The following is a 27,830-nucleotide window of genomic DNA, read 5'->3' on the forward strand; positions in this document are numbered from 1 at the left end:
AAACAAAACAGAATTATCACTTAAATTTATGATTCAAAGGGCAAACTGTCAAAGTACCTGCTGTTGTTCCTTCCTCTGGATAAAATGTCAAAAAATATGTTTGGTTTATTCCCTCTGCAGATTAAAAGTGTTGTTAATCAAAAAACCTAAAAAAGTGGGATAGAATTTAAATCCATAGTTGATCAACCATTAAGTTGATTAAATTATAAAAAGGTATGACAAAATGGCTTTATTGTTTATTAAAAACTAAATTGCAAACATTTGTTCAACATATACATGCCATATACTGGTACATCCCTTTACATATTATGACGAAAGACTTCATGTCTCCTAATAACCGAGAATGTCATTTATTGCCATAGCATTCATGAGTCTTGACTATTTCCACATTTTTATATTAAATTGACATATTCAGTTATACTTATAAGCATTGGACCAACACAAAGGTAAACATGGTGGTGGCAGCATCATTCTGTGGGGATGTGTTTCTTCAGTAAAGACAGGGAAGCTCGTCAGAGATCAGTATTTACTTCCATCCATCTTCTCATTTCCTATCTCTACTGAAAAAGATAAACATGGCCACAGCATGATGCTGCCACCACCATGTTTCACTGTGTACTCGGCATCAACCACCATACCTATCAGATTAGTTTTGCAAAAAAATATATAATTTTAGTTTCACTGCTGCTGGCCCGTCACATAAAATCCCATTAAAATAATTATCCATGAAAATATCCTTTTAATATTTCCTAAAGCTATTCAAATTGGAAAAAAATCATTGACATTTTCCTTCTTATACAATTTGAAACCACAAACAAATTATATAATATGTTAAAACCCTGACAAGCACATCGATAGAGCCATTTAAATTTTCTACCTTTATTTGTAATATGATTAAAAATGAATTAAAATACCCGTTAAAATTTGAACTCTGCTTATCGCTGGGAAACCTTAAACCAAGTAGTCGGCATCGTCCATCAGATAGCCTGCTTTGATTGAGTCAGTCACCCACGAGTCTCTTACAATCTTAAACTTCCTCCTAAAGCAGCGTCGTAGAGTCCTTAGGTCCAGAAGTCTTGACTCCTCCTCAACAACAACATGTGAAACTCCTTCCTGCAACGCCTGCACCACCGTCCCTCCATGATATCGAACCTCCAACGCCCTGATGTCCAGACAGGTAGCATGTATGGCGCTTTTAGGATCTCCAATGTCGGCAAACATGTCCAAGTAAACCATGAAGGGTCTGAACATGCTTGTGGGAAGGTCATCCCAGCCGTAACGCTCCTCCACCTGTGCCGCGTTGACCGCTGTCACCGCCTGCTTGCTGTCGATCCTGCCGAACACCTCCTGCAGCTGCTGCTCGTCAATGTCCACAAAGTAGCCGTCGCCGTAGCAGTCATACTCCTTGGCAAAGTGTTCCCGCGTCGAGGGAGACATGTGGATCATGTGGCGAGGTTGCCATGGCACCACTTTTTTCTGGTTCAAGCACTCCACCAGCCAGGACGCCCAAACCACGTCGTGTTGATTCGACGAAATCAGGTTCTTCACACGCATGTTTTCCACGCCAGCAATCACGCAGTAGGTGTCCTGTCCTGGGTTCTGAACCACAATACCTCCACATCTGACAGAAAGATGACAGCATGAATCAACCATGTGTCATAAAGAATGTAAAAAACACATTTGTGACTTAAAACAAGTGAGAACATTGTTTTCCTCTTTCAGTTTAGCAGCGAGGAAAGCTGACGATGTTGTTGGATGTTACCAATGTAGGTTCTGGTCATTTTTCAGCCATCTGCTGTGATGTGATTTGTACCGACCAATGGATCAACTTGTATCTGCCAGGGGGAAATTTCGGACTCACTTTGAGAACTGATGATATTGTTCGTCAATTTCATATGGTATTCGTAGCTATTTGATCCCTTTTCAGTAAAAAAAAACACAATGTAAGAGTAGATAAAGAGTTATAAAAATGCTCAAATGTCATTTATAATTAAATTTGAATGGAAATTATCCGAAACTGTTTTAATACACTCCTATTTCTGGTCGTGATCCTGGTTTGGTTCAGTCGACTTATAAAAAAATGACACATTATGGCACCTGATCAATCCAAAATGAAGGGTGACATTCTACTGCAAGATGTTATTTTTAGAGTCCAATAAAAACATTTTCCTACAGCAGACCATTGAAAATTACTTTAAATGAAGGGTTTAACATATTTCCCACAAAAATTTACTAAGAATTTATGGACGATGTGTACAGGAAGCAGCCTCTGAATATGGAACCCGCGATAACAAGAAACAGGAAGGAAGGCAGGACAAAAGGAAGAAAGGAAAAAGAGATGGAAGGATACAAGGAAGGAAGAAAAAAGGAAGTATGACAACTGTATAAGGATGAAAGGGAGGTAGGAAAACCCAAGTAGGAAAAGAAGGGACAATAAATAAAGGAAGAAAATAAGGAACAAAGTGAGGAAGGGAGGCCAGAGCTAAAGAAATCAGGAAGGAAGGACAGGAGGGACATAAGGAAAAACACAATAAAGGTTAAAATGAAGGATGTAGGACATAAGGAGGGACAGAAAAGAGACGATGACACACAGAAAAGAAGGAATGAGTTAAAAAAGGAAAGATAATAAGAAGTCATGGGAGAAAAGAAAGGGAGAATAGAAGGGAGGGAGGTAGGACACAAAAACCAAACAGAAGAGAGGAAGGAAAGAAAGAAGGAGCAAAAAAAAGTAAGGGCACAAGAAAGTATAAGAGTAAAAACACAAAAAGGAGGAAGGACAGAACATCTAGACAATAGAATAGGGAATACAGTCTGGAAACACAACTTTTTTCTACTCATATTGTTCCACATACCTGGAAAACCCATACTTTTCTAGACTGCATAGGAAGCCTTTTAAATGGTTTGTTGTAAAAGCAGGTGTGAAACGTCCTTCTATCAGGTAAAATTTGATACTTGGTTGACAGAAAATGTCCTGTAGTAGAGACCTCCTTTTCATCCCTAAATAAGTCGTGTTTGAAATGGCCAAAACTACTAAAGTATGAAATAGCGAAGAAGATTATTACTATAATTTTTATAAAAGTGCAGAGAAAAATAATTACTATTATTATTCTCTGCAATTTTCCTCAATTTTGCACAACAGCACAACAATAGCAGATTAGCACAAACATTTCTTTAGCAGTCTAGGCACAAAGGCATTTTACCTGGCCACACCCTTCTCCAGCTCTGACTTTGGGTGATCTTCAGTGCCATTCAGGATGCAGAACTCCACATCCTCGAACATATCCGTCTCCTTGGAAACCCCGGACAGATCCTGGGGCTTAAAGTGGTCAATGATGCCGACCACCTTCTTAGGTTTGACAGGCAGCTTCCGCTTCTTCTTTTGGGGTTCATCGTTGTCAATGTGAAGGTGTCGCGAGGCCAGTTTTCCCGATGCCTTGCTGCGAAACTCATCCAGCTCTGCCAGAGTCACGCACTGGTGCCACTCCTTGTCCTCACGGATCTTTTCGATTCTGGGGAAGCGCAGTGTGCAGTTGGTCTTATACATGTCACTTCCAACTATCTCAGCCGCTTTAACCTGGATGATGACCGAGTTGCAGGGTTCAATGTACACTTCTGGTCTCTCTGCTCCACAGAGGATGGATGCAGGTGGGTCGTTCTTCCGGTAGACTTTCCAGTGCTTAGCGAGCTTCAACCCGAGGTCATACAACTCCTTCATAGTGTAACCTGAACCAATGCGGCAGAAGGAATGGAAAACTGAAGGCTTCTCACCAAGTTTTGGCGCTTCAGCAACAGCACATAGAAAGTGGGACATCATTCCACCCCGTCTTCCTTTCCCCCAGTAACCACCGACAATCAGCAGGTCAAGCTCATCCATCAAACCGTCCACGTATTCTGGCTTTATTTTCAGCCAGCCCTCCCCTCGTTTATCAGGTTTATAAATGGATAAAGGGTCCTTCACCATGATCCCCTCCTCCCTGTAGTCAATAGCATCATTAAGAGCACCAATGACCTCTTGCATGGTTCTGACTTCAGTCTTTGGCACCACATGTATCCTTCCCTTGACAGGGGTGAAAACGGTCTGAAGAATCTCGTACCGCTTCTTCAGGGGCTCTTTGCCAAGCTTTTGGTTATTGACTAACAACACGTCAAACACACAGAAGCACGTCTGCAGCTCCGAGTCGTCCATCAGTCTCTTAATGTCAAATTTGCTCCCTTTCTGCATGAAGGTCTCTGCGGTCGGGTTGAACGCCATCATCTCACCGTCCAGAATACAGTTTACAATGTTGCTTTTGAAAACGTTGTGGATGTAAGGAGTGAGCGATCCCTCGAGCGGTGATCCCCCAAACTGCTGTGTGTATTCAAAAGCATTCCGGCTGAAGTACTTGTACACGTCTCCATCCTTGTGCAGCTGAATCCGCTCCCCATCCAGCTTTGTCTCAATAAAAAAGGGGCTGTTGCCCATCTGCTTCTCTACGTTGCGGATGTTGGCCACCGCTGCCAACATAGGCTTGAAAGCAGAGAAAAGTTCAATCGAGACTTCGCTTAAAGACACGGAGGGGTCGTGCAGCTGCTGGCATACTTTCTTTAAGTCAGTGTTGACGTTGTAGAGCTCGGCGGCGTCCGGGTGGAAGACCTGGAGAACAGTTTCCTTGCTGACTCCAAGCTTCATGTCTTTCAGAATCATTCTGATAAGCCATTTTTGCTCTAGAGCCGAGCTCTGTGTGATGAGATGCAGCAGGTTCTTTTTCACCAGATCCTTCTGCTTGCTGGCATTGTTGATAGCCACTGAGTCTAGAAAGTCATTGACCTCTTTGATACTGAGGTTTCCCTGGCTGGTGCATCGTTTCTTTAGCACAAAGTATGCCATGCCGGCAAAGTCCCCAGCTTCTCCTTGGGATGTAGTCGGAGCACGGTAGTTAAGCAGTTTACTGGCTTCTGGGCCATTCTTTGGTAGGCCTAAAACATCTATGTACAGCTTAGCTAGCATGCTCTCTTTGATGCCATATGCCATTCGCTCTCGTTCAAAAGGGGGGACGATAAGGCGCATAGCAGGGTAGAAGGAGTCTATAGTTTTAGGGTTGCTCTTGTGGAGTGCAGCATGAAATTTTCGCCATGATTCAATGAAATCCCCAAGGATCTTGGATTTATCTGGACGGAGTTTGGACTTCTGGATTTTCTCTAAAGTTGTGCACAAATGAAGGAAAGGAACCTGAGCAGCAACACTCGGCTCAGCAGCAGCATCACTTTTGGAACTTCCCTCCATGATGAATTCTAGGATAGGCAACAAGGATAAAGACATTTTATTATTACCTATTTTTATGTGTATCTGTGTGCTTTCCTTTGCCTGTCACTATGCTGCTGACAGACCAAATTTTCCCACTGAGATATAAATAAAGGACTATTCTATTCGAGTTTTGCCTGTTTAAGAATAATAATTAAAGCAATGTATCAGAGAACAATAATTTTTGATCTTTGTTATGAAAAAATACTGTTTACAATTAATTAATTTGGCAACCAGACACTTTGACTCTGTTTCACATAGCACCTCATGGTGAATTACATTAATGTAACACAAACACTAACATCTTAATTAGAAATCCAGTCGTGTAGTTTACTGGATTCCTGTTCAAAGTGTACCCACCTTTCATCCGGTGACCCCTGGGGGCCTAAAGCATAAACTTAAAAAAAATAAAAAGTAAAGCAAATCATTTTATAAAGCTCTGCAAAATATAAGAATTTTTTTTTTACAGAGTTTATATGTTAAACTGGCCTTTGCATCTTCAGTTAGCGATTAACGTCATAAACACAGCCAGCATTACTAAAACAGCAGTTTTTCTAGAGAATGTAGATCTTTCCTTCAACTCTGATTATTTCGACTGCCAACATTTTTACATTCAGTACGCTCCACACAACAGACGTTAAAAGCTCTAAAGGACTAAAAAGGAGAAATGGTTAGCCTGCCAGTTATCTGCGTAAAGTTTCCCCATCTCCCTCAAGATATTATAAACTATAGTTTCTTCTTAAATAGCTTATTGCATCTCTGTACGTCATCTTATTTTATATGTGGACCACATATGATTGGTTTGTTCAAAATCAGAAAACTTTGTAAATCTACATGAAACTGATGCATAGAAAAAGGATGGCCCAGTTTTAGAAAGCAAAAAAAAAACAAAACTCCAGCACAATGTTTTGGTCAGAGATCTGGACTGGACAAATATATTTAAAGGATTAGAAACTCTATTAAATAGGAAGTGGTTTGGAGTATCTGACCAATCACATCTAATGCTTTTAGGGCGTAAAGATCCTTTTAATTAAGAGGTAATAAGTCTTACTTTTGGAACCAAAGTTTGCACCTTAGATTGTTTGACTAGCATATCACGGCCATCAACCTTTAATGGCAAAATAACCAATAACCATTTAGGCACGTTGTTTGGTGCAGAATAATTCAGTCCATCCTTGAACCATTTTGGTATTTTAGATACTAAACCAGAGCTGATCAAATGTGGTCCAGATTCCCTAAAAGTGGTGAAATGACATGTTCAGATGCGTCCACTATAACCATTATAGGTCAGTTTATTAATACCAAACACCGTAAAGAAAAAAAAGTCAAATAAAATGGACAATATTCTAAATTAAAATCTTAGTTGCCACTAACACGTCTACCTGTGCGCACCTGCTTACATAATTTTAGCAAGTTTACGTTTTAAAAAATATTATATGTTGTTGTTTAAATTAGCAGCTTGGTTTAATACATTTTCACAAAGCATCCCATAAATGGCAGATGTTAAAATTCAACATTAACTGTCTTAAAAGCATGTCAACACTCATGTTTGCAGGACTAATACGTTACCGTGTTGGCAAAATTGCTCCAAACAATGTCCATTCAGCTACATCCTGTTTTACTTCCTGAACCCTGCGAACAAAGTAGTCCCCTAGAAACAATAAGAGATATTTTTGTTCCAATCTTAAATTGTGCATTCGCCATTTTTTTCAGCTCTGTGTAGAGATTTACTTTGCCAAAAAGGGTAAATTTGTTGTTTTTATCTATATATTTGTAAAAATGTTGACACACTACCACAAAATGTAATGTTGTTATTGTAGCATGTTCCACCAGGGGGCAGCTGAGAGACACTGTCTGTGACGTCCATACAGGTTGTTTACAGATAGAAATACATACTAATTAGCTACACAAAGGTAGTTCTCTTCACCATCGTGCTTATGTAAGACAGGTTTGCGTTAGAGTCTACAGGTAGTTGTTCATGGGCCATTTCAGTAAGTTAGTAATAATTTTCTCATGTCATCCTGTCCAATCTTGATTCACGCTTTTGATCAAGGCTCACAAACATGTCAGATGTTTTTCTTGGCTGATAGTGTTTCTTTTCACTTTTTGCTCTGTTACTGTTGCATGCTTGTTTTTATTCATGGCACTACGTTGTGGATGGAGACACCGAGGTGCTTATTTGTTAGGGAATGTAATTTTAGGAATTCTTTCATGCGACACCTTGCTCCCTATTCAAGGCTTGCTCTGAGGTACACTTCAAAAATATGCAAATAAACAATTATTTCCCCAGGTTTTCTTTCAGATTTTTTGTCACACTTGAAGGTTTCAGATTATCAAAGAAATTTTAATATCAGAAAAAGACCTAATTTCAAATGTTATTATTGGCTGTTTTGACATGAACCAATGTCAACACAGCCAATACTTGTATTTTACATTAATATATTTTAATGCATTGAAAAGTAACAACAGAGCAACTTGGTAAAAAAAAAATTAAAAATACATCAAATCTATTATCAGATTTGCCCTGGCTCCTCTTAAGCAAGCAACGTATTGTTTACTGCTTATTGTTGCCACTAGGGGGCGACGTGTCACCGTGTAGAAGAAGCCTGGCAAGAGTGCACCTTAAGTCACACGTAGCCAGAGTTGTTTACTTTTCTGCTGCTGCTGCAGTGGAGGCCCCTGGGATATGTGTGGGGAGGGAGGAGCTCCGTTTGGAACTGCTTACTCGCTCCAGCAATGAACTTGCTGTGTTTTGACAAGACAAACGATCCAAGGGAGCCGAAAGCAAAGCAGCCTAACATGGCTGCCATGTGAGTGTACAGTATGTGCATGCACCTGTACATGAAGAAGAACAGATGATGTGCAGGCTGAAGCAAAATATCAAAGTGCTTGTCATGCAGTAGGCTGGGAGAGTTACATAAACCCTGCTGGATAAGGTGCTGCACTGCAACTCTGGGGCGACCTACAAGACCGTAAACAACCGACGTCACTGCTCCCGTGGCATGCATCAGCTCGCTGAAAGGGAAGAGAGGGGGAGGAGGATGTTTGTAGTGTGCTGATCCAGGACTGAGGGAGATCTTCATGGAAGAACTGAAGAAAAGAGGGAGTGTTGGGCAGAGCTTGATGATGATCAGGTGGCATGTCCGCCTCCTCATTCAGACCAACTGTTGGTACAGAGACAGGCGTAAACACTTCCTGTCCCCCTGCTGCGTGGTGATACATCACTCAGTGTGTTTGCCCAAATGCCGTCCATTGATTATTTACTATGACTGGGAGTTTTCCAGAAATACAGCAGAGCGCAAAAGCTGTAAAACACTGCTGCTTCAATAGATACAGTACCTCACAAAAGTATTCATAAACATTCATGAACCTTTTCCACATCTTGCAACCAAAATGTTTAATGTATTTATTTGATAGACAAAAAACTGTTAGACATTTTAAAGTGGAAGGAAAAGTTTGCATGGTTCTCACAGTGTTTTATATGAGAAGTGTGGCATGCTTTTGAAGAAAAATGAGCCCACAGCATAATACTGCCATAACCATGTTTCACCATGGGGATTGTGGGTTTAGTGTTGTGGACCTTTTGGCTGCATTTTACATGCAGAAAGGTCACAAATAAATTTGTAATTTTGAGAAAGGTGCCCTCATAACTAAACTAAGAGCTCAAATCATGAAATCCAGCTTGCCCTGCGATGGGGGCAAGAGAGCAAAGAGTGAATATTTGTTTTTGAAATTTTGAATTCATGTAAAGTTAAAGGTCTTTATGCTTCTCAAATGTATAATCATGGCAAACATAAAGTGCTATCACAGGGAACTTGCATAATTTAGGTAATGAAGAGTTATTTTCCACCTGATTTAAAGGCTTCTACACAAAGCTTGTTGAGTTTGCGTCAGCGAGCACGTTGCAGCAGAGGTGGCTTTAACTGATACACATCACAGGGCGTATGAGAGTGTGCTTTAAGGACACTTTGTTCCCAACACAAGCATTCCCTAATGTTCATTCCCAGTGGTTGTTTTGTAAACAGAATGGGAGAGAAAAAAGCTTCTTTTGATCCACCGACGCCTCAAGGCATGACTGAACTCCTCAGCAAATAGTCTCACCCAGTTTTAGGAAGAGATGAGGACACGGCAGTCCTCTACACCTAAATTACACTATACACAATACTGTGCATGGGTTATTTCCACTCAGCTACAATGTGATGACTAAAATTAGAGCAGCCTTATACAGCGCTGTCTGTCTGTTTATTATCTGTCTGGATGTCCCCATTTTTAGTCTCAGTCATAAGTGGCGGTGTCCTAAAAGCTCTCTTACTCACTGTCTCTCTGGAGTTCGGAAATTACTTTCAAGTAAAGGCCCTGTCAAGACAGACAGCTCAGATGTGTGGCAGTCCTCCTCAGTTAAATTATACAGGTCCTTCTCAAAAAATTAGCATATTGTGATAAAGTTCATTATTTTCCATAATGTCATGATGAAAATTTAACATTCATATATTTTAGATTCATTGCACACTAACTGAAATATTTCAGGTCTTTTATTGTCTTAATACGGATGATTGTGGCATACAGCTCATGAAAACCCAAAATTCCTATCTCACAAAATTAGCATATTTCATCCGACCAATAAAAGAAAAGTGTTTTTAATACAAAAAACGTCAACCTTCAAATAATCATGTACAGTTATGCACTCAATACTTGGTCGGGAATCCTTTGGCAGAAATGACTGCTTCAATGCGGCGTGGCATGGAGGCAATCAGCCTGTGGCACTGCTGAGGTCTTATGGAGGCCCAGGATGCTTCGATAGCGGCCTTTAGCTCATCCAGAGTGTTGGGTCTTGAGTCTCTCAACGTTCTCTTCACAATATCCCACAGATTCTCTATGGGGTTCAGGTCAGTAGAGTTGACAGGCCAATTGAGCACAGTGATACCATGGTCAGTAAACCATTTACCAGTGGTTTTGCCACTGTGAGCAGGTGCCAGGTCGTGCTGAAAAATGAAATCTTCATCTCCATAAAGCTTTTCAGCAGATGGAAGCATGAAGTGCTCCAAAATCTCCTGATAGCTAGCTGCATTGACCCTGACCTTGATAAAACACAGTGGACCAACACCAGCAGCTGACACGGCACCCCAGACCATCACTGACTGTGGGTACTTGACACTGGACTTCTGGCATTTTGGCATTTCCTTCTCCCCAGTCTTCCTCCAGACTCTGGCACCTTGATTTCCGAATGACATGCAGAATTTGCTTTCATCCGAAAAAAGTACTTTGGACCACTGAGCAACAGTCCAGTGCTGCTTCTCTGTAGCCCAGGTCAGGCGCTTCTGCCGCTGTTTCTGGTTCAAAAGTGGCTTGACCTGGGGAATGTGGCACCTGTAGCCCATTTCCTGCACACGTCTGTGCACGGTGGCTCTGGATGTTTCTACTCCAGACTCAGTCCACTGCTTCCGCAGGTCCCCCAAGGTCTGGAATCGGCCCTTCTCCACAATCTTCCTCAGGGTCCGGTCACCTCTTCTCGTTGTGCAGCGTTTTCTGCCACACTTTTTCCTTCCCACAGACTTCCCACTGAGGTGCCTTGATACAGCACTCTGGGAACAGCCTATTCGTTCAGAAATGTCTTTCTGTGTCTTACCCTCTTGCTTGAGGGTGTCAATAGTGGCCTTCTGGACAGCAGTCAGGTCGGCAGTCTTACCCATGATTGGGGTTTTGAGTGATGAACCAGGCTGGGAGTTTTAAAGGCCTCAGGAATCTTTTGCAGGTGTTTAGAGTTAACTTGTTGATTCAGATGATTAGGTTCATAGCTCGTTTAGAGACCCTTTTAATGATATGCTAATTTTGTGAGATAGTAATTTTGGGTTTTCATGAGCTGTATGCCAAAATCATCCGTATTAAGACAATAAAAGACCTGAAATATTTCAGTTAGTGTGCAATGAATCTAAAATATATGACTGGGGAGAAGGAAATGCCAGAAGTCCAGTGTCAAGTACCCACAGTCAGTGATGGTCTGGGGTGCCGTGTCAGCTGCTGGTGTTGGTCCACTGTGTTTTATCAAGGGCAGGGTCAATGCAGCTAGCTATCAGGAGATTTTGGAGCACTTCATGCTTCCATCTGCTGAAAAGCTTTATGGAGATGAAGATTTCATTTTTCAGCACGACCTGGCACCTGCTCACAGTGCCAAAACCACTGGTAAATGGTTTACTGACCATGGTATCACTGTGCTCAATTGGCCCGCCAACTCTCCTGACCTGAACCCAATAGAGAATCTGTGGGATATTGTGAAGAGAACGTTGAGAGACTCAAGACCCAACACTCTGGATGAGCTAAAGGCCGCTATCGAAGCATCCTGGGCCTCCATAAGACCTCAGCAGTGCCACAGGCTGATTGCCTCCATGCCACGCCGCATTGAAGCAGTCATTTCTGCAAAAGGATTCCCGACCAAGTATTGAGTGTACATGATTATTTGAAGGTTGACGTTTTTTGTATTAAAAACACGTTTCTTTTATTGGTCGGATGAAATATGCTAATTTTGTGAGATAGGAATTTTGGGTTTTCATGAGCTGTATGCCAAAATCATCTGTATTAAGACAATAAAAGACCTGAAATATTTCAGTTAGTGTGCAATGAATCTAAAATATATGAATGTTAAATTTTCATCATGACATTATGGAAAATAATGAACTTTATCACAATATGCTAATTTTTTGAGAAGGACCTGTATAGTGTAATAGCTGTGAACTCGAGAGGTGACTCTGCCAGCCAACTTTTACATTTCGGCATCAAGTAATCCCCTTTTCATTATTTTCCAAGATGGGCAATGATTGAATTGGTTAGCTAAATGATGCCCTTTCCAGACTTGTAATTGGCGTGTGTTATCTGTAATGTTGCTAAAACGATGTTAATTTCAGGTATGATGTAACAACACCATTTACTTTAAAGATAGCTGTAGCCAGGACCATTTTACTGGAGGATGTGCCCCAGGATATATGGTTTATTTCTAAATCACCTGACATGATATACCAGGTTGTAAATTTGATAACGTCTTTCCCCATCTTGCCTAAGATATTGTGCCCATTGTTAGACTGCAAGAAGAGATTGTTTCACCACTTGTATTGATGCCCAAAAGGGTGATACACCCCACTGACTTTGGATCATTAGTCTGATGTCAGTAGGACTATAGTTGTGCTGCTGTAGGTTAAGGCTGCTGGAATACCTACCTCACCTACTTCTTCACTCTGCTACCTTCTTCTACTACTCTCCTGTTCTGCAATATCTGCACTGACTGCTGCTTTTACTTTTAGGTTATCTCCCTGTTTTCCCTCTGCCTAGAAGTTACACCTGGCCCAGTGTTTCTGTGAAGAACCCTGAATCTCTCCCAGACTAAACAATTCAAAGAGCTTCTGCCAGGACTAACTGTTATCTACTGTTTTTCATTGCATATATTTTACTACAGGCTCAGAGCTTCTCTTTTTACCTGTGCTTCTCTCCTAGATGAAGCCACTAAAAGGGCTACTGCTGCCATTAATGCTTTATTTTTCTTTAACATAGAAAGTTGTCTTGAACGTCTTCTGCTTCTGGGATTTTGTGTGCCTGCTCTGTTTTTTCATATCCCAGTCAGTCAATGCAGATGGCCACTCACATGCAGTTTTTTAGATTCAGTTCTTTTTTCTTATCTCAATGGCCAATTAGTTTTCTTCTCTTTTGACACGTGTATGCTCACCATGGGGGATTGCTGCAAAGTTAACATCATGATGAGATCAACTGTCGTTCAGGAGGAGGTGGCTGAGTTTTCTTAGAAAGAAAACGTTTAACCAGTTTGAAAAAACTTAATTTGACAGACTTGTTTTATCTCTTGGATCAAACGGGAAGTTATGTAATTGACTGTGACTCTGTCTTTATAATTGGATTGAATTGACAGTATATTACTGTACATAAATTCAAACTGTTTGTTTTGTAAAGTGCCTTGAGATGACATGTTTTTGTGAATCTATAAACTGGTGCTAACGTTTTGACAGAAAAAATAAATTTTATCTGGAATGTTGTGTTTGCAGTCTTACACCATGTAGATGCAAATGGAAAAAATTAAAGGATCAGTTTCTTTCATTCACCATAGTTAGCTATAGGCACCATTTGATTTAGGCACTAAACAACTGAAATATGCTTGTGTGTGAATTAGTGCATCTGATAAAGTTCAAAGTTAGCTTCTATAAAGCAACATGTTATCCTTGAACTCAGTGATCTTATTGCCACGTTAAAACCAGGTTCATTTGTTATAAATAAATACTGGGTCCTACTGCAAAAACTGTATACAGATTTAAATGTGAGATTAATGACTGATGTCAATGGTAGATAAGTACTACATCTCCAAGTGCATGTCTGTCTGCATGTACCTCCACCCAGCTTAAAATGTTGTGTTTAGGGTAACCTAAGATAGTGCAGTGCTGAATTTCTTGTAATTTTAAAAGGTTTTTCATTCTTATCGTCAGTTTCCTGATTTCGGAAACCTGAAAGGTTTTCTTTGTTTTGATTTGTTGAGTCCACGCTGAGCTCATATTTGAGGTTCTGCTCACCTGCTTCTCCACTCCTTCAAACATCCTACATCTTGGTTTCAGTAAATCTCTAAAATCTGCCCCCTGTGTCCGTAATTGTTTGGTAGCACTAGAGTCTTACTCAAACATGCAAACGGTGTGTCATTTCCCTTCTACTTTACAGTTATGCAGTACTTTATCTTGGTCTCATAAAATCCTAATAAAACACGCAAGTTGAGTAAACTGCTTTTTCAAGGCACTCAAGGCAGATTATTAGTTGTGTTTTGTAGACGATTTCTGTACTTGTCGTTTAATGCTCTTTTTTATCTGCAATCCAGGGCTGATACCTGGAATAGCTCCAGTAGCAAGGCTGCACCTCCAGTGCACCTTATCCAACCTTATGCCATCAGCAGCTCTGCTTAAAGTTATAAAGCTGGACAAAAAATTCATTACATAACATTGAAATGAATGACACGGCACTTAATGTGAGAAAGCTTGTTGTTGAGTCCGGTGGGTACAGCTTTATTTCAGACCACTGAAATATGCCAAGGCACTGATCTGATTGTGGGCTTTAGGAATAAACCCACTCTGCATATTTTGTCACAGCAAAACATTTTGGTATAAGCTCAAAAGCATAAGTTCACATTATTCACACTACTCTGACATTTCAGGAGGGATTCGCTTATCAGCATGTTTAATGTTCACACAGGAAGTATTAATAAATCGACTTATTTATTGCCCTCTATTGAAATCATGTGTTGTTTTCCTCAGGCCTTGAGTTTTAGATGCTAATCTAAGTTGTTTTGCACTGTCTTTCATTTACTGACAGGTTACAGCAGCTATAATCTGGGCATTTTGTAAACAAGCGTTTGGTTGCTGCCTGTCAGCGTGTCCTTGGATAGCACTGCAGCATGTGGATGGTTACTCATACCTGCTTTTAAAAGGACATGAGTCAACACGCTCCTCTCTGTGCTACTGTAAAAAGTTATCAATTATGTGGAGACTATTTTTCTTGTCACATTCATATACGAGCACCGCCTGCACCGGCACAGCAAGGTAAAACCAATCAGATTTGAGACACTATGAAGTAATAGTAAAGTCATGACACTGTTTTCAGATCCGTATTATTTAATCAGCCACAAACTCACATCTAATATGAATTATAAGGAAAATTATACATATATTAAAATAAAAAACAGTTTTCCTTCCTTTTTTTTAGTTCTGTTTGCTCACCAAAACTGCTTTTAGAAGTCACCTAAAATGTACATGGAGTAATTTAATCTCAGTTTAAACACACCTGTCCTACATAGGAGAGAAAACAAACAGTTGAGAGGCCCAAAGTAACTCTGCAGGCGCAGCTGAGATTCAGATCTTATGTGGGAGAATATGTTGACAATTATTAGCTGCATACTTCACAAATCTGGTGTTAAGTTTTGAGAATTAGGAGAAGGACCAAAGTGCAGACCAAGTAGGGCTCAGCATGGTAGCAGTTCTAATAATAAGTGAAATAAATGAAAAACATACAAAAATAAAAACACAAGGAAAACAGGACATGGAACATGGGCAGTGTAAAGGAAGTAACCAGTAAAGAACAGTGAAAACAAGGGATTTTATATACTGAGGGTAGGGTGGAGAATGACATTGTAAATCCACTGATAGCAGAAGTCCTGTTTGGATTTACTACAAGCCATGGGGAAATAGCAAACATGTGAAAGAAGGTGGTCTGGTCAGATGAGACCAAAATGAACCTACATTACCTACATCTAAAATGCTACTTGGGGAGGATTATCATCCTGAACTGTGAAACATGGTGGTGGCAGCATAATTTTTTTTAACACGGACAAGATAGCTGGTCTGGTTTGATGGCAGGATAGATAGAGCTAAACACACGGCCATACTAGAGGAAAGCATTTTAGAGGCTGCAAAAGACTTGAGACTGGGGCAAAGGTTAACCTTCCAGCAGGACAACAACCCTAAACATACAGCCAGAGCTACAATGTAATGGTAACATCAAACGCATTCACAGGTTGGAACAGCACAGTCAAAATACAGATCCAAATCCAATTGAGACTCTGTGGCAAGAGTTAAAAATGTATGTTGACAGATACTCTCCATCTAATACAACTAATCTTTAGCTAATTTACAAAGAAAAATGGGCAACAATTTTAGTGTCTTGATGTGCAAAGCTGGTAGTCATTACTCCAAAAACTTGCAGAGGATTTGCAGTAAAAGGGGGTTCTATGGAACTAAAACGTTTTGTTTGTAAAAATGTTGTAAACCTTCTTTTATATTCCTCTGACTTTTCTATAAATGCTCATAATCCTGCATACCTAAAAATGATTTATTACTTGGAGAATGGAAAAAAAGATAAATGCTAGCTTAACTTACACTGCATTTTGTGTACTTTTTCGGTAATAATACCTTAGTACCGATAAATATTCTGATATTTTATTAATCCAGAGGGCAATTTATTTTAGCTGTTTCACCCATGCATGAAAGAAGAATGCTGAACAAATTAATAGTTTGCATTAGCTGTCCAGCATCATTAAAAACAACTTTCAGGTCAAAGGAACATTAGATTCATCAATAGAAAACAAAATATTAACACATAGCCCTGTGAACTCATTATAATGTGTTTAGAATGCATGATAAAGTAGTCCTAACCTTCATAGGAAGCATTGCTATAAATTAGTTTTCATCCAGCCGATTTGCACTTTCGGAACCAAACAGTGTGAAATTCTTCTCAAAGAGCTCCATTGCTTGCTCTATCAAGGACAAAAACAAGTTACAACATCACTTCCGTTAAACTTTGGAAGCTGACAGCAAACAGCATGCTAACTCCTCCTCCCATAACACCTGCAGGTGCATGTTATCTAGTTGCCTAAGCAAGTGGCCTGATATAAAAGGGCACACTCCATTTACAGCCCTCCTGCCATTCATAATAGATAACAATGTGTGTATTCTTTTGCTTGAACAACCCTTTCGAACTCATTGCACCTATATGAAGATTCTTCTTGTTTATTCAGTGTTTGTTTCTAACCCCATTTTTTTTTTACATCTGATTTGTTTGGGAACGATCTCTTGCACAGGGCTGGATTTGACTGCAGCATCTTTGCGTGCCGACACCCTCGATTAAGCCCCTTTGACTGTGTGTCTCTGTCTGACTCTGCCATGTTCTGTAAGCTTTAGCCCTGTGGCTGCCGTGTTAAATAGATGATTTACCATGTTTCCATGCACGCACACAGACCCCAGGCTGACTCTGCTCAGCAGTCGGCGCTTTGCCTTTGCTTCCAATAGGCACTAACCTATACCCCCTAATTGGATTGGCTTCACCAAAGGAGATTCTTGTAAAAAGTCTACATGGGGGCATTTGGGAAGGAGATATGGAAGAGCACGATTGTTGTGACTGAACATAGTACAAAACGTTGACTGGGCCATTCTAAAAAATGAACATACTTTAATCTCTGGCTGTCTGTTAAAGGTTGTTGTCATGCTGGAAGCTGAACCTTTGCCCCAGTGTCAAGTCTTATATTGCTTCTAACGGGTTGTCTTCCAGGATTACCCTGTATTTAGCTCTATCTGTCTTCCCATCAACTCTGACCAGTTTCCCTGCTAAAGAAAACCATTCCCACAGCATGATGTTGCCACAACCATGTTTCACAATAGGAATGGTGTGTTCAGGCTGCTGTGCAATGTTAGTGTTCCACCATTATTCCTTTTTCTCAGGAAGGTTTGAAGTTCAATTTTGGTCTCATTTGACCCAAGCACCTTCTTCCACATGTTTGCTGTGTCCTCTACATGGCTCTGGCTGACTTTAAACTGTCATGATTCCAGCCCTTCAGCTCTACCTTGACTGTGCTGATTACTCATTGCCTTCACCTGCACTGGGCTGCTCCCTATTTAAACAGCTGCTCGTCACCAGTTCAGTGCGAGATTGTTTGTTGCCTCAGTCACAGCTTTCAAGCCTTGATTCATGTTCCAAGAGAGTTTTTCTGGTTTTCTGATCCTGCCTGTTTTTGACCACAGATTTTTGCCAAGTCCTTCTGCTGTTTGGAAGAGTTTTGACCTCCCGTTGCTGAAACCTGCCTGTCTCTGACTCTGTCTTCGGATTACTGGACTACCTTTGCCTGAAACCCTCCAGTGCTTTACCCCGGATTGTCTCACGACTCTGCATCTGGTTGGTGGAAATTGTCCCTGTCCCCTGTTTGTTCCCAGAACCCCCAAGACCTCCCGTTGTCCACTCCCCCTTCTTCCCCGGCTGGATTCCGGTTCCCTGTGGTACCTCCATTCCTGACCTCCCAGTCTGACCACTTCCTGTGGAACCCCATCAACCCAATTATTTTAATAATAAATCTTTTGGTGAACCGTTCTCTTGTCTGGCTGCGTTTTGGGTTCTGGCTGATTTGCTTCATCGTTACAGTACGATCTCACTAGTATGAACCCACAGCCAAATCCCGATTGGTGTTCTAAGGTAGAGGGGGCTATTCCTGTCCTAGAAAGAAATGTCCAGGAGCTTTTACAGGGACTTTCTTCTCTTAAGGTCTCCCAAGTCCAAGCTAGATCTTCAGTTACTCGACTACTCCCCTCTACTGTCACTCCAACGGCTAATGCTAACAACGAACCTAAGATTCCGCCCCCAGAGCATTTTGATGGGGATCCTGAACAATGCAGACCTTTTTTAACCCAGTATTCTCTGCTATTTGAACTCCAGCCCTCTGCCTTTCCTTCTGAACGGGCCAAGGTGGCCTATACAATCTCTCTACTGTCTGGTAAGGCTAAGCTGTGGGGAACTTCTGATTGGGAGAATGATGCCGACAGCTGTGACTCACTTATAGAGTTTTCTGATGAGATGAAGAGGGTTTTTGATCCTATTTGACCTGAGAGAGAGGCTGCCAGGAGACAGTTTTTTCTCAGACAGGGCTCTCGACCTGTTACTGACTATATTATCAATTTCCATGCCTTAAAGTCTAGTTGTCTTTGGAATAATGAAGCCCTGTTTGACGTTTTTTACCAGGGTCTGTCAGATGACATCAAGGATGAAATTGCTACCTGTGACCCTCCCAAAACCCTCAAGGCCTTAGAAAGGCTGGCCATGCGGATTGACCAACGCCTTTGTGAACGTAAAAGGGAGAGGTCATCATCTAATTATCAAAGATGGGTCTCAACCGTCCAGGTCAGTCCAAGCACTATGCCCCAAATCTTCACTCCTCCTCCTGTTAACACTGAGGAGCCCATGCAGCTGGGCAGGACCAGACTCTCAGCTGAAGAGAGGGAGAGGAGGTTCAGGAATCAACTGTGTTTCTACTGTGGAGAGAGGAATCATCGGGCCCTTAACTGTCCGTCAAAAGGACAGGCTCAGTAAAGCTCGGGAGGTCTTTGCTGAGCCCAATCCTCAGGTCTCAGAACCCTCCCCACAATCGGTGCACCATCAGATTTCCTGACTCTCCTGAAGATAAGGAGGTACCTGTTTTCATTGACTCCGGGGCTAACTTTATTGATGTCAGCCTAGCTCATAAGCTCACACTGGAGTTGGAACTTCTAGAGAGACCACGTGAGATTTTTGCTATTGATGGGCATCTCATTGATCAAGTAACTCGCTGCACTAAACCTGTTTCTGTACTGATTTCAGGAAACCACCATGACATGATCACGTTTCTGCTGACCAGGTCTCCAGAGATTCCAGTGATTCTGGGACGCCCCTGGCTCATCAAACACAGTCCAGTCATTAACTGGCTCACTGGTGAGGTTCAATCTTGGGGGCCATCCTGCTCCACTTCTTGTTTGAGGGAAGCCCCTATCATGACATTTCCCTGTGAGATCAACCATGATTATCCAGACTTGTCTAAGGTCCCTAAGATTTATCATTATTTGGGTTAGGCATTTAACAAATCTAAGGCCACTTTTCTGCCTCCCCATAGAGAGTACGACTGTGCCATTGACCTTCGCCCTGGTACCACCCCACCTCGGGGCAGATTGTATTCCATTTCTGGTCCTGAGAGAGGGGCTATGGAGGAATACATTTCTGACGCCCTCAAGGCAGGACTTGAAGTTCAATTTTGGTCTCATTTGACCCAAGCACCTTCTTCCACATGTTTGCTGTGTCCTCTACATGGCTCTGGCTGACTTTAAACTGTCATGATTCCAGCCCTTCAGCTCTACCTTGACTGTGCTGATTACTCATTGCCTTCACCTGCACTGGGCTGCTCCCTATTTAAACAGCTGCTCGTCACCAGTTCAGTGCGAGATTGTTTGTTGCCTCAGTCACAGCTTTCAAGCCTTGATTCATGTTCCAAGAGAGTTTTTCTGGTTTTCTGATCCTGCCTGTTTTTGACCACAGATTTTTGCCAAGTCCTTCTGCTGTTTGGAAGAGTTTTGACCTCCCGTTGCTGAAACCTGCCTGTCTCTGACTCTGTCTTCGGATTACTGGACTACCTTTGCCTGAAACCCTCCAGTGCTTTACCCCGGATTGTCTCACGACTCTGCATCTGGTTGGTGGAAATTGTCCCTGTCCCCTGTTTGTTCCCAGAACCCCCAAGACCTCCCGTTGTCCACTCCCCCTTCTTCCCCGGCTGGATTCCGGTTCCCTGTGGTACCTCCATTCCTGACCTCCCAGTCTGACCACTTCCTGTGGAACCCCATCAACCCAATTATTTTAATAATAAATCTTTTGGTGAACCGTTCTCTTGTCTGGCTGCGTTTTGGGTTCTGGCTGATTTGCTTCATCGTTACAGTACGATCTCACTAGTATGAACCCACAGCCAAATCCCGATTGGTGTTCTAAGAGGGGGCTATTCCTGTCCTAGAAAGAAATGTCCAGGAGCTTTTACAGGGACTTTCTTCTCTTAAGGTCTCCCAAGTCCAAGCTAGATCTTCAGTTACTCGACTACTCCCCTCTACTGTCACTCCAACGGCTAATGCTAACAACGAACCTAAGATTCCGCCCCCAGAGCATTTTGATGGGGATCCTGAACAATGCAGACCTTTTTTAACCCAGTATTCTCTGCTATTTGAACTCCAGCCCTCTGCCTTTCCTTCTGAACGGGCCAAGGTGGCCTATACAATCTCTCTACTGTCTGGTAAGGCTAAGCTGTGGGGAACTTCTGATTGGGAGAATGATGCCGACAGCTGTGACTCACTTATAGAGTTTTCTGATGAGATGAAGAGGGTTTTTGATCCTATTTGACCTGAGAGAGAGGCTGCCAGGAGACAGTTTTTTCTCAGACAGGGCTCTCGACCTGTTACTGACTATATTATCAATTTCCATGCCTTAAAGTCTAGTTGTCTTTGGAATAATGAAGCCCTGTTTGACGTTTTTTACCAGGGTCTGTCAGATGACATCAAGGATGAAATTGCTACCTGTGACCCTCCCAAAACCCTCAAGGCCTTAGAAAGGCTGGCCATGCGGATTGACCAACGCCTTTGTGAACGTAAAAGGGAGAGGTCATCATCTAATTATCAAAGATGGGTCTCAACCGTCCAGGTCAGTCCAAGCACTATGCCCCAAATCTTCACTCCTCCTCCTGTTAACACTGAGGAGCCCATGCAGCTGGGCAGGACCAGACTCTCAGCTGAAGAGAGGGAGAGGAGGTTCAGGAATCAACTGTGTTTCTACTGTGGAGAGAGGAATCATCGGGCCCTTAACTGTCCGTCAAAAGGACAGGCTCAGTAAAGCTCGGGAGGTCTTTGCTGAGCCCAATCCTCAGGTCTCAGAACCCTCCCCACAATCGGTGCACCATCAGATTTCCTGACTCTCCTGAAGATAAGGAGGTACCTGTTTTCATTGACTCCGGGGCTAACTTTATTGATGTCAGCCTAGCTCATAAGCTCACACTGGAGTTGGAACTTCTAGAGAGACCACGTGAGATTTTTGCTATTGATGGGCATCTCATTGATCAAGTAACTCGCTGCACTAAACCTGTTTCTGTACTGATTTCAGGAAACCACCATGACATGATCACGTTTCTGCTGACCAGGTCTCCAGAGATTCCAGTGATTCTGGGACGCCCCTGGCTCATCAAACACAGTCCAGTCATTAACTGGCTCACTGGTGAGGTTCAATCTTGGGGGCCATCCTGCTCCACTTCTTGTTTGAGGGAAGCCCCTATCATGACATTTCCCTGTGAGATCAACCATGATTATCCAGACTTGTCTAAGGTCCCTAAGATTTATCATGATTTGGGTTAGGCATTTAACAAATCTAAGGCCACTTTTCTGCCTCCCCATAGAGAGTACGACTGTGCCATTGACCTTCGCCCTGGTACCACCCCACCTCGGGGCAGATTGTATTCCATTTCTGGTCCTGAGAGAGGGGCTATGGAGGAATACATTTCTGACGCCCTCAAGGCAGGACTTATCAGAAAGTCTTCTTCTCCAGCAGGTGCAGGATTCTTCTTTGTGGGCAAGAAGGATGGGTCTCTTAGACCATGCATCGATTATCGAGGCCTAAACGAAATTACAGTTAAGAACAGGTACCCTCTGCCTCTCATGACTTCTGCTTTTGAGCTCCTTCAAGGTAGTACTGTCTTCACTAAACTGGATCTGCGTAATGCCTACCATCCGGCCCGCATAAGGGAAGGAGACGAATGGAAGACAGTTTTTAACACCCCTTCAGGTCATTATGAATACTTAGTCATGCCTTTTGGGCTCACCAATGCCCCAGCCATTTTCCAGGCATTGATTAATAATGTTTTAAGGGAGATGCTAAACAGATTTGTTTTTGTATACCTTGATTACATCTTAATTTTTTCAAAGGATCTATCTACCCATATCAAGCATGTTCGTGAGGTTCTTCTCAGGCTTCTCCAAAATAAACTATTTGTTAAGGCCGAGAAATGTGCATTCCATCAATCATCTGTATCCTTTCTGGGTTTTGTCATAGCTCCTGGCAGAATTCACATGGATCCCTCTAAGGTGGCTGCAGTCTTGGAGTGGCCTGACCCATCCAGTTTGAAGGAACTTCAACGGTTTCTTGGATTTGCCAATTTTTACCGCCGTTTTTTCAAGGAATATAGTTCTGTGGCTGCCCCTCTTCATCAACTCACTTCAATAAAGATTCAGTTCAAAGGGTCCTCAGAAGCCAAACAGGCCTTTGAGAAGCTAAAACACCTCTTTACCTCAGCTCCCATTCTGCGTTTTCCAGATCCGTCTAACCCTTTTGTTGTGGAGGTTGATGCCTCGGACACTGGGGTCAGCGCAGTCCTGTCGCAACGGTTTGCAGATGATGCTAGGTTACATCCTTGTGCCTTTTTTTCTCAACTGCTCTCGACCTCCGAGAGAAACTATGATGTTGGGAACAGAGAACTGTTGGCTATCAAACTAACGTTGGAGGAATGGAGGCACTGGCTTGAGGGGTCCACACATCCTTTTACTGTGTGGACAGACCATAAGAACCTGGAATACCTCAAATCTGCCAAGAGACTTATCCCACGCCAGGCTAGATGGGCACTATTCTTTAGTAGATTTGACTTCACCCTAGCATATTGACCTGGCAGCAAGAACATCAAGCCAGATGCCCTTTCTAGACTTCATCAGCTTTCTGTCTGTCCTTCTGATTCTGTTGATCATGACTACATCCTTTCCCCCAAGACGAGGCTAGCTCTTACCAGTATCGAAAGCTTGCTCAAGAGGAGTCATCAGAAACAACCACCTCCAGTTCAGTGTCCTAAAGGACTTCTGTATGTTCCTGAAGAAATGGTGTCTAAAGTCCTTCAATTCTGTCATGACTCTAAACTTTTCTGTCACCCAGGTATTACAAGGACTCTGGCAGTGGTCCAGTAGGGATTCTGGTGGCCCACGCTCAGAAAGGACACGCGAGAGTTTGTGTCAGCGTGTGCCACACGCTCCAGAGTAAAGCCCTCTAGACGCCCTCCAGCCGGTCTACTAAGGCCTCTACCTATTCCACGTCGACCATGGTCCCAAATCTCAATGGATTTTGTCACCGGCCTACCTCCTTCTCAAGGTAACACTGTTCTCCTCACTGTGGTTGACAGATTCTCCAAGATGACCCACCACATTCCTCTCCGCAAGTTGGCCTCAGCTCCTGTTCTCGCTGATGTAATGGCCCGAGAAGTGTTTAGACTTCATGGCATTCCCCGCAACATCGTTTCAGATAGAGGACCTCAATTCATTTCCCGTTTCTGGGGTGAGTTTTGCACCCTTCTCGGCATTGACGTCAGTCTTTCTTCAGGAGGGGGCTACCCAGGTTCTGGCTGCCCATTTAACAGCATGTCGTTGTCTCATAGTCTGAAGAAAGACCAGAGCGTCTCTCTGCAAGACCTCAGCTGTCTATGCCCGTAATGCCAATCGTCACAGATCCCAAGCTCCAAGATACCTGGTGGGTCAGAAGGTGTGGTTATCCACTAAGGATTTGCCCATCAAGGTAGAGAATTGCAAGTTGACACCCCGTTTTGTGGGTCCGTTTCCTATTGCCAAGGTTATTAACCCACTAGCTGTGCGTCTCAGTCTACCTTCTTCATTGCGTGTGCACCCGACCTTCCATGTCTCCAAGGTCAAACCTGTAAGGTCATCCAGGTTTTGCCCTCCTTCCAGACCCCCTCCACCCTCCCGACTCATTGATGGAGCCCCTGCCTTCACTGTGAAATGCTTGCTACGTTCCCGACGTTGGGGCCGTGGCGTCCAATACCTTGTGGACTGGAAGGGCTATGGTCCTGAGGAGAGGTCCTGGATACCTTCTCGACTGATCCTGGATAAGGACCTAGTCCGCAATTTTCATCGTCGTCATCCGGACCAGCCCAGAGGGCCGCCCCTTGAGGAAGAGGTGATGTCATGATTCCAGCCCTTCAGCTCTACCTTGACTGTGCTGATTACTCATTGCCTTCACCTGCACTGGGCTGCTCCCTATTTAAACAGCTGCTCATCACCAGCTCAGTGCGAGATCGTCTGTTGCCTCAGTCACAGCTTTCAAACCTTGATTCATGTTCTAAGAGAGTTTTTCTGGTTTTCTGATCCTGCCTGTTTTTGACCACATATTTTTGCCAAATCCTTCTGCTGTTTGGAAGAGTTCTGACCTCCCGTTGCTGAAACCTGCCTGTCTCTGACTCTGTCTTCGGATTACTGGACTACCTTTGCCTGAAACCCTCCAGTGCTTTACCCCGGATTGTCTCACGACTCTGCATCTGGTTGGTGGAAATTGTTCCTGTCCCCTGTTTGTTCCCGGAACCCCCAAGACCTCCCAATGTCCACTCCCCCTTCCTCCCCGGCTGGATTCCGGTTCCCTGTGGTACCTCCATTCCTGACCTCCCAGTCTGACCACTTCCTGTGGAACCCCATCAACCCAATTATTTTAATAATACATCTTTTGGTGAACTGTTCTCTTGTCTGGCTGCGTTTTGGGTTCTGGATGATTTGCTTCATCGTTACATAAACTGAATATCTTATGGCTTCCTTTATGCTACTCTTCCATAAAGGCCAGGTTTGGGTAGTATAACTAATAGCTGTCCTATCGATAGATCTCTGCAGCTCCTCCAGAGTTACCATGGGCCTCTCGGCTTGGCTCTTTGCTGGGCTCTGTAGTTTAGATGAATGTCCATATACTGTATATTTGATATTTTGGTTCATTAAAATTTTTTCAATAAGTATTTTGTTACAGAATTGTACTTTGGGACTGTATGATGAGTTTTAAATAATGTTTAATTATTAGTGCAGCACCTTATGGGTTTTGGTTCTTATCTCTATTCCTATGTGAGTAAATCTATATTCACTGTACAATAATCATGGGGTCTGGTAGAAATATGGGCTACTTGCTTAGTGAATCTCAGTCGATTGAGTGGCAGACTTCCTTAACATGTTTTTAGCCACTCAAACATCTGAAACTGATTGCACAGAAAGCTTTGGAAAGAAAAATTGATGCAGCAATATGCATCAATAGCACACCGATATATAACAGAAAGACGTCAGAAGAAAGTACTTAGAAAACAAGACAGGAAATTTTAATATATATTGACAAGCAACACACTTGGGCCTTCCACAATGTGTGTTTCCACTGTGTGTGTTTTCACTGTGTGTCTGTCAAATATGAGCTGAGTGGGCCTTTATCTTTGTTGTACGACTATAAAAGTCCAGTTATTGGTCATAAAAGCACATGCATTATGATGCTTAGCTTAAACTTAGTGTTGAACTATAACACACATATTTGTGTTTGTGTAATAAAACTTAGCTCTTATTATGATACTTTATTTGGTCATCGTTTTTTACAAAAGCCGACAAGCAAGCAAAGGGGTATTATTATTGAGCTGTTTGTCTGCTTATGAGTCAGTGTGGATGTTGTCTTGTGGCATGGGTAACAGAGGGATGTGTACTTTCTGATAGATTAAGCCTTACATCATTCCACATTCCACTCAGCAGGTAAACAAGCTGTGGGACTAAAGGTCAGAAACTGTCAGATTCTGATTTGCACTTGGAACCAGCCACCTGAGCCTCAGACAGATTCTAGCCTCAGGGACCCATCTGCAGATAAAATAAATAATCACCTCATTGATGTGGCTTAGAAAGCTCAGTAATCAAAAAGAATTGCATGTTTTGATTTCATCTGCCAGCTTACTGCTACTGTTATACAGAAAAGTCAAGGGATGCTGGAAGACAGCTGGAATTGAAAGGTAGTTCTACGAAGCATCGACTCTGGGGGTGGGGGGATCTATCTCATTTGTCCTGCTTCTGTTTCTATTAAACTTCAAGGTAGGATGAAAAAGTTACTGACTGACAGGAAAGGGTACACAGTGTCAACAAAAACAAGAGGTAGCAGAATAATTTGGGAAAATCTGTAGCCTGGCACTGCTTCAGCCATGCCCTGGTTGCTTTTCTTTTGAGTTTTACTGCAGTCACTGTTGACGTTTTTGCCATCTGGATGCCAAGTACAGGCATTACGAGGTTTTTGACTGAAATCCTATAAGCAACTTACAAGAATACATAGAGCCATGTAGCTGGGTCCAGCCAATCAGGTATGAACTTTTGGAGTCTTACAATAAACAGTCTAACTTCTTCCTGTCTGACACCGGAGAACTCCACAGATGTGAGACTTTGTGAAAACAGTTTTCATTTTAAGCTTAACTTTTCTTTTTAACTAACGTTTTGAAAACATTAGCTTTATTTTTACGAACAGTTCACTTTATTTAAATAATAAACTTTAGCTAGTTAGCTGAAATCGGCAGAAATCTAACTAGGGAAGTGCAAGGTAAGTGTTGGTGTACTGTATGGTGCAATGTATACAAAACGGTTTGTTTATGAGTACAAAACGGAAGTAGAAAAGGACAAAATGGCAATGTGTGGCTAAGGAATTGGGCTATGAATTTACTGAAGGGCCAAATTGACCCGAAGGCTTTTAAGCATACATTTTCCAAATAGACATATACTTCAATAGGAAAAAAAAAAAGAGGAGCTGTTAAACGATCTGTAGTAATGAGAGTATGATTCCACCAAAGTCTCTGTTTTGCAGCTTTTACATCTTTGGCAGTATCATCCCAAGTACAGAGAGCCAGGCTGATGTAAATTTAACATTGATATATTTTAGATTCATTGCACACTAACTGAAATATTTCAAGTCTTTTATTGTCTTAATACGGATGATTTTGGCATACAGCTCATGAAAACCCAAAATTCCTATCTCACAAAATTAGCATATTTCATCCGACCAATAAAAGAAAAGTGTTTTTAATACAAAAAACATCAACCTTCAAATAATCATGTACAGTTATGCACTCAATACTTGGTCGGGAATCCTTTGGCAGAAATGACAGCTTCAATGCGGCGTGGCATGGAGGCAATCAGCCTGTGGCACTGCTGACGTCTTATGGAGGCTCAAGATGCTTCGATAGCGGCCTTTAGCTCAACCAGAGTGTTGGGTCTTGAGTCTCTCAAAGTTCTCTTCACAATATCCCACAGATTCTCTATGGGGTTCAGGTCAGGAGAGTTGGCAGGCCAATTGAGCACAGTGATACCATGGTCAGTAAACCATTTACCAGTGGTTTTGGCACTGTGAGCAGGTGCCAGGTTGTGATGAAAAATGAAATCTTCAT

General features: G+C 42.4%; 1 protein-coding gene across 2 annotated transcripts; it reads right to left on the minus strand.

Annotated features, from left to right (window-relative positions):
• Positions 1 to 223: 223 nt before the first annotated feature.
• lig4 (ligase IV, DNA, ATP-dependent) lies at positions 224 to 16,545 on the minus strand. Of its 2 annotated transcripts, none has more exons than XM_047355803.1 (3): positions 16,465 to 16,545; positions 3,201 to 5,271; positions 224 to 1,621 (listed from the first exon to the last, which is right to left on the minus strand). In XM_047355803.1, exons 2-3 carry the CDS (start codon positions 5,261 to 5,263, stop codon positions 952 to 954), a joined length of 2,733 nt encoding a protein of 910 aa, XP_047211759.1. In that variant the 5' UTR covers positions 5,264 to 5,271; positions 16,465 to 16,545; the 3' UTR covers positions 224 to 951. The 2 variants fall into 2 exon arrangements, with proteins under 2 accessions (XP_047211759.1, XP_047211758.1); XM_047355802.1 differs by lacking the exon at positions 16,465 to 16,545 and adding an exon at positions 6,851 to 6,998.
• Positions 16,546 to 27,830: the final 11,285 nt, after the last annotated feature.

Source organism: Girardinichthys multiradiatus, chromosome 24 (assembly GCF_021462225.1).
Source record: "Girardinichthys multiradiatus isolate DD_20200921_A chromosome 24, DD_fGirMul_XY1, whole genome shotgun sequence".
In the NCBI taxonomy this organism is placed as follows: Eukaryota; Metazoa; Chordata; class Actinopteri; order Cyprinodontiformes; family Goodeidae; genus Girardinichthys; species Girardinichthys multiradiatus.